The 15,312-nt window shown below is 41.4% G+C and overlaps 1 protein-coding gene across 2 annotated transcripts in view; it reads left to right on the plus strand.

Moving 5' to 3' along the window:
- Lars2 (leucyl-tRNA synthetase 2, mitochondrial) overlaps window positions 1-15,312 on the plus strand; it is a 105,642-nt gene that overhangs the window by 63,289 nt on the left and 27,041 nt on the right. For both annotated transcript variants that reach the window (XM_055601744.1, XM_055601745.1), the window contains 2 exons: window positions 11,014-11,118; window positions 14,580-14,695. In XM_055601744.1, the coding sequence (XP_055457719.1) occupies window positions 11,014-11,118; window positions 14,580-14,695 (221 nt within the window). The remainder of the gene's footprint in view (window positions 1-11,013; window positions 11,119-14,579; window positions 14,696-15,312) is intronic.

Here is a 15,312-nt window from a genome sequence, read left to right on the forward strand (position 1 = left end):
GGTCCTTGAGTTTGATGATTTTAGGTAGTCCTTGACACCCTGAGGAGCTCTAAGAAGGGTGACTCAAGTAGACAAGGAAAAGCTTGAGTGGCAATATGCTCACAAGGGACCAACTTATTAGTTGTTGGAGAAGATGATAAAGGCCACATAATAATGAAAATTAGTGAAGAAGAGGGACCATCTCAGAGAAGCTTCTAGAAGGTAGATCTGAGGATCCCACCCTGATCTCTGGCTTGGCTGATTGGGTTACTGATGTATTGAATTTTTGCTTAGCAAGCTTGGTGCAGGGTCCTTTACAAGAAAAAGTACAGTACTTGCTTAGAGTCCTTGGAATTGACTTCCAGAGTCATTGATCTCACTCCCTTTTCTTTGCTGACACCTCTGGCTGGAGTGTTACTTAATGAGCTATGGCTAGAAAGATCTGGAAACCACAGAGCATAAAGAAAGGGATGTCTTCCAAGTTCCAGAGCTGTCTGTCTCTTCTAATTATTTTAAACCTATCTATCTGTCTGTCTATCTATGTATCATCTATCAATCACTGTATACACTGGATCTTGTATATACTTCTATCTCTCCTCCACTTCCCCTTTTTTTCCGATTTCATTTATTTTTATCTTAATGTGTATTGTACGAGTGTTTTGCCTGCATGTACACCTATGTACCACATGTATGCAAAGCTGTGCAGGCCAGAAGAGGGTGTTAGATCCTCTGGGACTGGAGTAATAGATAGTTGTTAGCTGTGCCATATTGGTCTTGGGAACTGAACCCAGGTCCCTGGAAGAGCCGCAAGTGCTCTTCACTGCTAAGTTGTGTATCCAGCTCCTTCCTGTTGTTTTAAAAACAAAATCCCAATTGTCCTTCTTCTCCATGCTGTCCTAAATACCCTTCAACTCAATGCCCTTCTTTCTGTTTGCTGTCTTCTTGCTCCGCCTCTTGATTAACTTTATTTAATCCTATTTACAGAAAGCTTTTGGATTTTAGGTGAGTGGTAGGGCTGAGTTACACCAAACAACAAACAGGTTTGTTTTTTTTTTTTTTCTTTTCTTTTTTTTTTTTTAATTTTATTTTTCTTTTTAGTTACATTTTGTTAACTCTGTGTCCCAGCTGTATCCCGCTCCCTCATTCCCTCCCCAACCCCACACTCCTTCCCTGGTCTCCTCCCTGCCCCTTTCCAAGTCCACTAATAGGGGAGGACCTCCTCCCCTTTCATTTGACCCTGTTTTATCAGGTATCTTCAGGGCTGGCTGCAAAGTCCTCCTCTGTGGCCTAACAGACTGCTCCTCCCCTGGGGGGGGGGGGGTGTCAAACAGCCTGCCCTGGAGATCCTGTTAGAAATAGTCCGTGTTCCCCTTACTTTGGAAAACTACTTGGTTACTGAGCTACCACGGGCCACATCCGAGCAGAAGTTCTAGGTTATATCCATAGATGGTCCTTGGTTGAGTGTCAGTCTCAGAAAAGACCCTGTGCCCGGATATATTTGGTCCTTGTAGAGCTCCTATCCTTTCCATATCATACTAACTTCCCTTCTTTCATATGATTTCCTGCACTCTGCCAAGGGTTTGGTTATGAGTCTTAGTGTCTGCTTTGAAACACTGCTAGGTAGAGTCTTTCAGATGCCTTTTGTGGTAGACTCCTGTCATACGTTCAAACAGGTTTTTACAATTCACAATCTCAAGGTTCACAATGGGATCGGATGTCCTGTAACATTGACTCCTTATTGTCTTTAGTAAAATATTTCTCTAACATCAATAAACTATATACTTGCAGCTAAAAATTACATTCACACAGTATCCAGTCCATTTATACTGGACATCTGTGTAAAGAAAGTACTCTACTATCTATTCTATACTTAACTCAATTTCTATCATGACTTCCATTACCAATCTAAAAACGTCTTTTGTTGTAGTATAAAAATATGAGTGTTGGGCTATAAAATGCTCATTGTTAGCCCTAATATAATTACAGCAGTATTATTTAATACTTATTTACTTATTTAATAATTATTTAATAATAAGGCACAGAGACCTGTTAGATTTATAATATTGCCTTATTTACCTTGGACCGGGCAGTTCCTTACACTGTCTGAATATTCTCACCATCCATCTCCCAGCCCCCACCAAATGTCATCCGACTTAATCCTTCTCATCTGGTCCACCTTCCATCCATAATCTCATGGTACTTGCATGTATTCTTCATCTGGGCCTTTCCACGCCATTATTGGGGTCCTTTCTTCTTGCTCACATGTTTTTTTCTCCACACTGTCCCATCATGGTGTCCACTTGTGTCTCCCATGATTCTCTCTGTCCTCTCCAAGCCCAGGAACCTTAGCCACACCTACTCCATTCTGCCCTGCCCAGATATAGGCCATTTAATTAGCCAGTCAGGTCGGTTTACACAACACAGGTAGGTGTACCCAGATCTTAAGGGCTAATAATGTTCAACATACCAACCTCCAACAGTATTTTTAGACCTACAAGATCTTAAATCCTAAACAACTAAGCTTTATTGTAAGCCTATAAACTATCTAGTTTTCAACCCCATCCGAGACCTGAGAAAGATAAATATTATCTGAATAAACAGGAAGTGCAGAACAAGCAGCTTCCAAAACTATAGAAATGACAGATAGTTCGTAGCTTGGACAGTCCCCCAAAATTTCTCTGTAACATTGGGGCATCATCTTCAGCTTTCTAACTCAGAATATCTGACAGACTTTTCTGAAGGATTTGCCCACCTTGTCCTTGCAATGCTAAGCAGTCGACTTTCCTGCATCCAGTTTGTCCAGTATTCTGTCTGCAGTTGAAGCAAGGGCATTCCTTGTCCAGTGACTAGCTTATCACATATGAAGCAACCCCCACATGGAGGTTCTTTGATGCTCTTTGAAGTGGAATGGGGTGCTTCCAAAAGATGACATGTCTCTTAAATTAATAAAACTTTTTCTTTGAGATTCATTTATTACATATACAGTGTTCTGCCTGCAGGCCAGAAGAGGCACCAGATCTCATTATAGATGGCTGTGAGCCACATGTGGTTGCTGGGAATTGAACTCAGGACCTCTGGAAGAGCAGACTGTGCTCTTAACCTCTGAGCCGTCTCTCCAGCCCCAATAAAACATTTTTAAATACCATCTTCTATAGATCTCAGGTTGTTGAAGACCATCTTTCTATCTCTAGTATATCTGAATTGCTTGTATAGCTTACTAGCTATATACTTCCTGCTCATCTTAGGAAACACCTGCGATTAACTAAACTAGTACCCAACAAAACCACAAGTTTGATTGAATATTAGTTTGAATTTCTTAATTATCCTGAACAGTTTGTCATAGTGGCTTTGCAAAAAGACTAGAGGCATGCACAAAGAGTTGATACATAGCATGTTGTAACCAAATATAACTTTAATGTTTTATTAGTGTACAAAGATCTATTCCAGTGTAACCAGTTAAAACCTTAATTTTGTATCAGTATACGAAGATCTATATCAATGTAACAAACACAACCTTAACTTTATATCAATATACAAAAATCTGTAAGAGTAGAATCAATAATTATTTTTCTTATTATTCCTATATTTCTATATCTCCCCTTTTTTCTTTTCAACCTTCTCCCCCCTATGTAAGAAAGAAGGACAAAGAAAACTGAAAGAGAGAAATCCTTGTGTCTAACGTCCTATATCTTGTTTCCTCCCTGACCAGGACCATTAACAACTTGCAACCAATTCCCCTAAAATGACCACAAACATCCATCACCAATCAAATGACCAAAAACCATCTACCCCACCTATTGGGAATAGAGTATTGCTCTCTTAAATTTTCTTTCTGCTGATTTGGGATGTAGTTTTCTTTTGAAGTTCAAGAAACTGGAAAAATGGTTAAGTCCTAAGAAACCTAGATGTAACAATTGCTATGTAGTTTCTACGTGCTGTGAAAATGCAGGCTTAAGTGAGGTGCTGACTGGACCAGTCTGAGTCTGGGCTATCTTAGCTAGCCATTTTGAAGTTGTTCTGGATGTTCTGGAAACAGCTATGGAGGCAGTCTGTGAGGCTAAATCACCTCAGCTACTTGTCTTATCTTCTTTGGTGTCTGGTCCTTCAGAAGTTTCTCTTGTCCAGTGGGCTCCGGATTTCTTAGTTGGATTATTTTATTCTCCTGGAAATAAAAACAAAACCCTGCCCCTACCCTAACTCTAGGGGATTCCTTTTTTTGATGGGTTATGTGTTTCCTAAGGCAAATATTTTTTTGGCAATAGAAAAAGTATTATCTTTCAATTGAAATTTAAAAAAAATCTTTTTGAAATTTGGAAACTAAATATAACTTTAAGTGTATTTACATTTAGGTCACAAGGGACATTCATTTTGAATTCCAGCCTGCCTTTTGCAAACGGCTTTTAAATGTAAATCATTGTAATTCTTATGTGCCTCTCAAGTGCTGGGATAAAGGTATGAACCACCACCACCCTGTTCATTGACACTCTAGAATTTAGAAAACAACTAATTTATAGAGATCTTCCTGTCTGCTGGGATTAAAGGTGTGAGCTACCCCCTGCTCAAATATTTTATCTTAGCTTCAAAGTATTCCAACTCTTAGAGAGTCAGAAAACAATTTTGAACTGTAGTAACCCTTTGAATTTTCTTAAAATATTTTAGGTCTGCTAACTGTGTTTTAACACCAAACAACAAAAATATCCTTTTTGTTTAAGAAGAAAACTCAAAAGCTGATGTCCAAGATGGCATGGGCCATGTGGTAACCTACAGTCTAGCATTCTAACATGGAATTAGATATGTGGTTTAAGAAAGCCCGGTTTTCATTAAATGCCAGTAAGGCAAGTGTGCCTTTGGTCAATTATCACTCTATAAATTATTTTTTTACTTTTGTTTTTTTATGCTTAGTTAACCATTTTAAAGGTAGAGCAGTTGGTACCTTTGAAAGGCCAACACTTGAGTCCTGCTTATGGACAACCTGGACAGTCTGTGACTGTTCTTGATAATACCTTTTAATATTTTTCTCAGAAGCATTCTTTATTTTATGGTTTGGTTCTGAGGTTGGAGGAATGTTAACCTGTGTTTTCCATAAAAGCTGAATATTTACCTCCTGAAGAGGATAATCTGGATGCCACGATTTTGGTGAAATTATTGTTGCATCTGCTCCTTGTGTCTACTACACCTTCAATTCCAGTGACATTTATTTGTATTTTCAGCATAGATCTCTGATCATTTATAGAAATTTACCAAAATACTTGTTTTCTGGTGTCTCCTGAATTTTTCATTTTATCTATTGAAGCTGTTCTGCCCTTTATTGTTTTTTAACAAGCGTTAAATCTTTCACTTGCTCTGTGGATGAGTTTTTCATACAGTAACAAAAAACGATTGACCCAAGTTTGATTTGGGGGTCTATGGGACCCTCTCAATGTTTCCTGGGTGACAAAGAGTTACATTGCCTATTCCTTGTTGATCTGCATTCATTTGTTCAATACCAGCCTTTGCCACACCTTCTGAATTATCATTTTCAAAAGCCAGAGATTCAATCAGTATTTTTCTGACTTCTGAATCTGATATTATTCTATTTAGAGCTGAAGTCAATCTTTGCAAAAAATCACAAAGGCTTTTTTTGGGCTTTGTAAAATTTTAGTAAATGACTCAGACCTTTTTCCTGATTCTTCAACCTTATCCCAAGCATTTAAAGCTGCTAAATGACATAGTGCCAAAGTGAGTTCATCACATTCAAGCTGCATTTGTAAATCAGCACATTGACCTTCACCTAGCAACTGATCTTGGGAAATATTAATACCTCTTGCCTGATTTCATTGTTCTTTGGCCCTGGCTTCCTCTTTCCACATGTTCACCATTGTAACTGAGGACCAGCTTCTAATATTGCTGTTGCCAAATCTTTCCAATCTTGGGGATAAGTATATTCTGAGTTGCCCATGAATTTAGAAACTGTGTGCTTCACATAGGATGAATTCATGCCATAGGAAATGACTGCTTCCTTAAATCTCCTGGTAGGTCTTGTATAGGAATTGGATATACTAAGGCTAGTTTTCTAACCATTTAGGTCGCTGCCTTCCAGTTTCATTATGCAGTTCCATGGTGGCTTTCTCTTTCTGTTTAAGAATTTTTCTTATTCTCATTTATAGGTCTTTCTAAGACTTGTCTAAATGCCTTCATCTGTGTCTGAGTATTTTTTTCTTATTCTCATTTGTAAAAGTCTTTCTAAGGCTTTTCTAAATTTCTCTGCCTATGTTTGAATATTTTTCTCACTTTTATGTATTTCTCTCTAATTTTCTTCCTAAGGCTTGTATCTTATCAATCCACCATTTGTGTTTTTCTTTTTCCTGTATTTTTTTTTCCAGGAGCCAGGTACAGAAAGTCACTATGCCTAGTAAGGATAACATATAAAATACCCAAATGATAATCATAATTTGTATTGAGACCATTTCAGTTAAGTTATTTAGCTTTTCCTTTACTTCTTCTATTTTCAAGCCATTTGGAGTAGCACTATACAGGGTCCTAAGGTCTTCAATTATGATACTTCCCAGCCTTAACTCTCTGCTGAGGACTTCCCAGATGACTTACTGAATCTGATAGTTTTCATTTTGTCCACAGCTGGAATGATCTCTCTGTCCATTGGGTCTTGCCACAAGTTGGATTGCCACAATGTTGTTTTAGAAACAAAATCCCAATTGTTGGATTTTACCAATAATGACTCAGGAGCCAGATGCTGAGGTGAAAACCTACTAGCTCAGAGAGACAAAGAAAGCACCCAGCTGACCTTACTACTCTGCTGACAGCCCAAGAGGAAAAGCCTTTCTACTCAGTTCGGGAAAAAGCCAAAAGTCAAAAGTCCTTTTTTCTTCTCCATGTTGTCTTAAATACCCTTCAACCCAAAGTCAGTCCTTTCTGTTTACTCCCTGTTAGCTGATTACTTGCACCCTCTTGACGTAAGGTTAACTTTATTTAATCCTGTTTACCAAGAGCTTTTGGATTAAAGATGTGTGCTAGGACTAGCCACACCAAACAAGAAACAGGTTTTTACAGTTCACAATCTCGGGGTTCACAATGGGATCAAATATCCTGCAGCACCTTTCTCCTCTTTTGGAGATGAGGTTAGTCTGTGTAACCCAAGACTGGCCTCAGACTTGCCATGCTGATCCTTTAGCCTCCCAGTGATGTCACAGATGCGTATCATGCCATCCAGCAACTACGTGTGTGTGTGTGTGTGTGTGTGTGTGTGTGTGTGTGTGTGTGTGTAATGGTGATGCTACTGTAGGGCTAGAATGTAGCTCAGTGCAGGTTGCTAGACAGGTAGTGCCCAACGTCTACAAGGCACTGGGTTTGACCCCAACCAGAAGAAAAAAGCAGGAAAAGTAAGTGTGTGTTTAAAGAAGACAGCTCTTGTGAACATTTATGTCCATAAGGCTTTTGCTTTCATAAAATTTTTCTGAGGAGACATGCCCAAGATGGAATTATTTTCCCCAAAGCTATAATGTTTTTTCTAGCTCCATCCTATGTTGCTTTTCTTGGCTTCTGGGGGATTTATCATTTCACGGTGCCATAGCCAGTGGCAGTGAGTCTTCCTACAGCCTCACCAGCAGGTGGTACCCCTAAAGTTTTTTCTAATTTACCAGTGTGAAATGAAAAACGTTTAAGATTGATTTTATCCTTTTAATAACTGATTTTTTAAAGTGTGTGTGTCTCTGTGTGTGCCATTGGTGGGGGTTAGGGGGATTCCTTCAGAGGTAAGAAGGGGTGTTAGATCTGTGAAGCTCCAGTCACAGGCGTTATATGAGCTGCATTGCGGCATACTGGAACTGAGCTCAGTTCCTGTAGAAGAGCAGCAACTGTGAACTACTGAGCCATTTCTCTAGCTCCCTAGAAATAGATTTTAAAAGAAGATAGTCTAAGTGATAAGACACGCTGAAGTTTAGTGGTAGAATCCTGAGTTCCATCTCCATCTACACACACACAATTAACATACTTGTAGTATATGAAAAGTGTTGTTGTTAAAGACAAAAATGAAAATCCCAACTGTTCTCTTTTACCAAGAAAGACTCAGGAGCCAGATGCTGGGGTGAAAACCTGCTATCTTAGAGAGGCAGAGAAAGCACCCAGCTGACCTTCCTTCTCAGCTCAGGTCAAGATGGAAAAAACCCAGAGTCTCACTAGCTCAACTGTCAGCCTAGGAGGAAAAAGCCAGAAAAAACACCCAAGGCCAAAAGCTTACTATCTCAAAGCCCCAAAAGCCTGGGAGCTGAGGAGCTGAAGCCTAAGCCAAAGCCAGAGCTTAAGCTAAAAGCTCTTTTCTACTTCTCCATGCTGTTTTAAATGCCCTCAACTCAAAGTCCCTCCTACTCTTTAATCCCTGTCAGCTGACCTTGGGTTCACTTTATTAAATTCTGTGTACAGAAAGCGCTTGGATTAAAGGTATGTGCTAGAACCGGTTTACAATGAAAAGTCCTTGGATTAAAGGTATGTGATAGGGCTCAACTACACCAAACTAAAAAAAGAGGGGGGTTTCAGTTCACAATTTTGGGGTTCACAATGGGATCAAATATCCTGTAACTAGGTGAAAGAATACTAGCAGTATAACTGTAGCCAACAGTAGCCTCCTGTGTAGCCTCTTGTAATTTTTTAGGTGTTTGTTACTTGGTAGCATGACACAATCTGGATAAACAGGTGTTTCTTTCTTGCCTTTATAAGCTGATTGGTTTTGAGAAGCCTATGATGTGAAGCGTAGGAGCCAGTATTCTGTCTGTGTCCCTGATCTGTTCCCCTAGAGTTTTTCAAGCTGCCCTACATGTTGGCTGTCTCCATTAAAGAGGAGCAGTTCTTGGGGAGAAAGGCCTACCTTTTTCCGCTTTTAGGTAGGCTCTGGGTTACATAGTGCTGGCTGGCCTAGGACTCACTAGGTCACAAAGGCTGTTATGGCCTGTCCTCCAGATGCAGGGAATGCAAGTGTGCAATACCGTGCCCAGCTTGCCTTTTCCCTGTAAGGGCCTGGCTTGGAAGTTGCTTCTGCATATAGCCCATGGCCGTAGCTGCAAAGGAGGTGGGACAATGTTGTTGTTTACTGTGTAGCCAAGGACGTGTTCTGTTGCTGAGTCATTGGAGGAGGCAGATGGAATGGCCAGCTGGTAGCTGACACCCAATGCTATTTTCCTGACAGGCCTGTGTCTGCACCGCTCTCTGTTCTCCACATTAGCTATCACCTGATGACTTTGCCCTTATTCTGCCCCCTTACCTCCCCTTTACAAGTAATGCCACCCATAACCGCAGAATTTGCAAACACATATTTCCTCATTGAGAAAGGCAGCATGGAGTCAGAAACACAGATGCCTGCTTGGAGATGTAGGCTCAACAGGGGCTTAACAACTGAGTCCAGAGTGCTGCTGGGCCTCAAGCTAAATGTCTGCCTTCCTCCTAGGCCCCGCCTTTACCCCTTTGAAATGTAAATCCTAATTCTTGGGCCGATTTTAAGTTGAGGGCTTATAGAATCTGTTCTAGATGACTCTGTGGAAGTCTGAAACAGGTGTCTGTAAGTGCAGGTTACAAAGGCCAGCCAGTGGCAGCTCTTATTATGGTGAGGTTGTAAGCACAGGCAAACTAGAGCACTTTTCTTGTGCCTCTTTATTTCCTCTGGAATTTGGGTATTTATACTTCTGGTCCACATATTCATTGATAATGTCTACATGTATGACCCTTTCCCTGCTTCTGTCCTGTAGTGAACATCATTCATGATAATACAGTGATTGGGTAAACTGAAAGTCATTTGCGTCATAAGTATACATAACTGGGTTGTGTATTCTGTGATTACACTGTACTGTTTATTTGATTATTTGCTTATTTTTTCAAGCAGGCTCTTGCTGTGTAGCCCAGGCTAATCTAGAAGTCACTATATAGCCCAGGATACCCTCAAATTCACAATCCTGCTCCAGCCTTCAGATTGCTGGGATTATGGACATTCACCACCAGGCCCAGCTTTACCTTCTCATTATTATGTAACTTTTTTTTTTTTTCAAGGCAGGGTTTCTCTGTATAACAGCCCTGTCTGTCTTGGAACTCACTCTGTAGACCAGGCTGGCCTCAAAATCACAAGAGATCCACCTGCCTCTGCCTCCCAAGCACTGGGATTCAAGGCGTGTGCCACCACTGCCCAGCTCTCATGTAACTTTTAATTTTTTTCTAAAATTCAGACTCTTTCTCCATGTGTGTCTCTCTGTTTCTCTCATTTGCTTTGTGTTCTTTGAATTTCTGGCAGAATTTTCCCATACTCTTTATAGCTCTTTAAAACTCTTGATACAGTTTTCTCCAAATTCCAGCCTTTAAACAATCTTGTCAGTTTCCTCATTTTCCTAAAGATACTCCAGACGCTGTTTAGTTCATATCTGACTTGGCCTGATCCTCCTGGCCTCAGCTGCATATTTAACGTTCCCTCTTACTTCTTCCTCGAATGTTCTTGTGGCTTTTCTTTGTTGAATGTTCTTGTGGCTTTTCTTTGTTGGGTCCCTGTTTCCTGGGCTCTACACCTGTCCCTCTTTCTATTAGACCTGATACTGGAAGAACACACACCCAGTATCTCCTAAGGAAAGGGGAAGGACTGTTCTATCTTTGGATGTCAGAAAATCTCTTCCTTTCTGCTCTGCTGTTTTCGGCTTGCTAGCCAGATCATCATCTGTTTGCTTTAGAAGTTCATGTCTCCTCTTTTCACTATAGGAAGGTTTTGTGTGTTTTATTATTCTCACTGCTGGAGATATTTTTGAACATGAAAAGTGGTGATGAGATGGCTTTCTATCTGAAACTTGGGGAAACACCCCTCTCACTTCTTTGCTTGTGTATGCACGTGAACAAAACTTTTCTCCTGTACTTGTTTAATCTTTGATTTTCACTGGTGTAAATTATCTGCTAATGCTCTTCAAAGGACCGGTTCTTTAGCAATTAGCACACAGTATGGAAGATGTTACACTGCTTTTTCTTGCCTGTCTGTTCTTGGATGTGTCTGGCTGACGGATCTGCTCTTGTTTTCAGATTGCCTCACGCCAGTGATAGCTGTGAACATGCTCACCCTGCAGGAGGTTCCCCTCGTCATCACGGCTGAGTCTGACTTGGAAGGCTCTCTAGATCCAAAAATAGGTATGTGGCTGTTTAGATGTCGTCCATGCTAATAAATTCTGCAGGGTTAAGGGCAAAGGGCTCACAGTTCTTGCTGTTACTCGGAGGAGTTTACTATTGATTTCTGTGATAGATATTGCCCTTAATGAAAATTTGTGCCCCCTTTTTTTCATCTTCTCTTTGAAGCTGAGGATCAAATCTAGTGTTCCACACATTTCTAGCAAAGCATTCTACCCTGAGCCAAACCCCCAGACCTCCCCTTCCATGAATCATGATTTAGTTAAGAACTTCATATTCAAGAGCACAGTAGACACACCTGAATTCCTAGCATTCAGGAGCCTGATGTGGGAAGATCACAAGTTTAAATTTTTTAATGAATATTTTTGTGTATGAGTGTTTTGCCTGCATGTATGTGTGTGCCTTGTACCTGTGGAGGTCAGAAGAAGTAATCAGATCTCCCGGAACTGGAGCTGCAAATGTTTGTGAGCTATCATGTGGGTGTTGGGAACTGAACCTAGGCCCTCTATAAAAAAACAGTTTACTTTTATTCTTTATTTTTTTTTTACTGCTGCCACCTCTCCAGTCAGCCTAGAAAACATAGTAAAGTCACATCTTTAAAAAAACAAAAGGAAAACAAACAGCCTCTGAAAGACTTCACCCAGCAGGGTATCAGACTCATAGCCAAACTTTGGATAGAGTGCAGGGAATCTTATGAAAGAGGGGGGAGATAAAAAGACCTGCAGGAGACAGGAGCTCCACAAAAGGAGCAATAGAACCAAAATATCTGGGCAGAGGGGTCTTTTCTGAGACAGATACTCCAAACAAGGACCATACAAGAAGATAACTTAGAACCCCTGCATAGAAGTAGCCCAAGGCAGCTCAGTATGCAAGAGGGTCCTCCAGTAATAGGACCAGGGAACATCTCTGACATGAACTCATGGGCTGGCTCTTGGATCACCTCCACCTGAAGGAGGAGCAGCCTTACCAGTCCACAGAGGAAGACAAAGAAGCCACTCCTGATGAGACCTGATAGACTAGGATCAGATGGAAGGGGAGGAGGACCTCCCCTATCATTGGACTGGGGGAGGGCCATAGGAGAAAAAGAGGGAGGGAGGGTGGGATTGGAAGGGAATGGGGGAGGGGGCTACAGCTGGAATACAAAGTGGATAAACTGTAATTAATGAAATAAAAAAAGGGTGCTGGAGAGATGGCTCAGAGGTTAAGAGCATTGGCTGCTCTTCCAGAGGTCATGAGTTCAGTTCCCAGCAACCACATGATGGCTCACAACCAAATGAAATCTGGTGCCCTCTTCTGGTGTGCAGGTGTACATGCAAACACACATTGCATACATAATAAATAAATAAATCTTAAAAAAAAAGGAAAGGGTCTGTTTAAAAATAAATAAATAAAAATTAAATTAGAAAAAAATGTATGTAGATCTAAAAAAGAAAATAATACACAAATCTTTAAAAAGGAGAAAAAAAAGAAAAGAAAACAAAAGGAAGCATTCAAGCAACAATAACAACCAAAACCAAAGCAAACCATGTATCTGAAAGCATGTTGGGGGGTGGCTGCGGCAGGTCAGTGTGCGAAAGTGCTGGCTGCTCAAGCTGCCACAGACTAAAACTCTGATTTCACAATCCAAGCCAAGCTTAGTGATTCAGGCCTCTTGTCTCAGTTTTGAGGAGCCTGAGGCAGGAAGATCTTTAGTTTCAGGCCAGCCTAGTCTATATATTAAGTTTCTATCTTACAAAACCTAACCAAACCAAATGAAATTCGTAAAACTACCAGCAAGTGCAGAGCTCCAAGCATGTGTGATCCATGCGGGCTAGGATTTGGCACTGTGTGGAGGCTGATAGGAGCCACTCAAGAAAGGGTCATGGAGCAGGACACAGAGTCATCATGAGAGGCAAAATCAGTTGTCTTCAGCAGCCATTTATTATTGCTTATTAGTGAGTAATCCTCATCTTTATCCTGGGTCAGGAAACTAGGATAAGTACCTCCTGACAACCCTGTCCAAAATTTGCCTTCAGGACATGTAGACTCACCTCCCTTACCTGCCTTCTTGTGGGAGGGCCCAGCCACACTGCAGAGCAGCAGGCCTTTGTGGCAACCATACTTTCTATGCTGCAGCAATAACATTTTGTATTAAAATGACCTCAGGTCAGTTTTGATGAAGAGTTGTCAAAGCAGAAAGCTGGCACTGAGCACTCAGGTCACTTCAGAGCATTACCACCATGCATTTTATAATTAGTAAGATGTTTAAAGCAGCAGCCAGAGTAAACAGTGAAGAAAATCTTGATTTGACCATTTGGGGCAGGCAGGGGGTGTTTGATATTTTAGGCTAAATCACTGACAAAATATTAAGGTTCTGAAGGAGTTAAAGTACTGTTTCTTGCCTTCTAAGGATAGAAGCAAAAACAAATAAGAAATAAAGCAGAATTTTCACTATCCTACCTGCACAGTTTGATTATGTCACATTTTTCCAGTACTCTTAATGTGTCCAGATAAATGTGGTGGTCACTGAAAGGAACCAATATTGGCTCAGGACACCCCAGAAGTTCTCGCACAAAGGAGATTTATTTGCTTTACTTATGTCTTCTGTCACAATTCAGTTGGACACACAGAGCTTTGTACCATACTATAGAATTTTCAGACATGTCCTCTGCACCTTAAGCCAACCCTCTGGAACTGTTTTGCAGAAGAGCTGCCTTAGCCACACTCATGCAGCGCTTTCCATGAAAGAGGTGTCAGCACCAGGAGGTATTTGGGAGGTATTTTGTTTGTCCCCACTGAGGAAGTGGTCTAGAAAGGGGCCAGAATAGGTAGGATGCTCCCTGAGCTCCCATGCTCAGAACAGCCTGTTATGTCAGCAGTACCGCATTCAAAACCCTGTCCTAAAGAACCAGCCTCCAGCGCCACTTCCATGCACAGATAAAGCCGGGACAACAGGTCTCACTCACCCTCTGGGTGAGTGGTTTTCTTGTGCCCACCTCATTTCCTCAAGGATATGTGTGAGCTGAAGAATAAGTGTCTGTTGAGAATGTTGTGGTGTTCTTGGGGACACAGCGCAGTCTCCAGCACCAGCTCTCAGTGTCCAGACTTGGGGGATCTTCCTAGGGTATTAAAATGCTGAAGCAGACAGCACTACTTGCAAGCAGGAGCCACTGGGGGGATTCAAGAGGCTCTCCTCAAACCTGTCATACACACTTTTCATGGCATAGATGAAAGATCTTAGGGTTACAACTATGTTTTTAAGAAAAAGAACCAGAGAAAAAGACCTAAAGGAAACAATTCCAACAATATGAACAGTTGTGTTAGGGCATCTAAGGCTGTGTCCCATTATCCAATGAGTTGACGTGGCTTTTGAACTAAAGGGACTAGCTCTTCTAGGAAGCTCACACCGCGTATCTGTGTTGCATGGTGCTGTGCTTTGAGCACTTAAGAAGAGATAATGTTTTTTGGTTTTCCCCTCTGAACAGGAATCCCCAGTACCAGCTCAGAGGACACCAGGCTAGCCCAAGCCCTGGGCCTGCCCTACTCTGAAGTCATTGAAACTTCACCAGATGGCACAGAGAGACTGAGTGGATCTGCTGAGGTTGGATAAAGAGTGGGAAAAAAGAAGAACCTACAAAGTAGCAAAGACGAGCTACATGAGCCAGCAAGTGTGGTGGAAGAGGCTGTTTGGGGGTGGGAGGCTAAAGTGGGAAGTGGCTTAAAGCTGTGAGTCTTAAACTTGAGCATCAGAATCATGCTAGCCCTGTTGAAACACTGGCTAGCAATCCATATCCAGAGATATGACTCTTCTCAAGAGTCTCCGTTTCCAGCAAATTTGCTTGGTGTTGGTGGTGTTGGTTCTGGTGCTGGTGGTGCTGGTACTGGCACTAGTACTGTTGGTGGTCCTGGTGGTGGTGCTGGTGCAGGGACCACTGTTGAGCTTCACTGGCCTAGAGCCTGGTCCCTAGGTCAATGGCTCTGGCATCACTGTTGGGAATGTGGACTCCCAACCCTACCTTAGTCACACAAGGGCTTTGAGAGATTTCTATATACATTAAAACTTGAGGGCATTGGCTTACAGTGTTCATTTGTAAACTTGACAACATGGTATAAACACCAGGAAAGTGTTTTCAAATATTGGTGTTTGAGCAAGATGTGTGGTGATGCACAGCTATAATCCTAACATTTGGGAAGTGAGACAGGAAGGCCAGGAGTTCA

This window comes from Psammomys obesus, unplaced genomic scaffold (assembly GCF_907164565.1).
Source record: "Psammomys obesus unplaced genomic scaffold, mPsaObe1.curated_primary_1811, whole genome shotgun sequence".
In the NCBI taxonomy this organism is placed as follows: domain Eukaryota; kingdom Metazoa; phylum Chordata; class Mammalia; order Rodentia; family Muridae; genus Psammomys; species Psammomys obesus.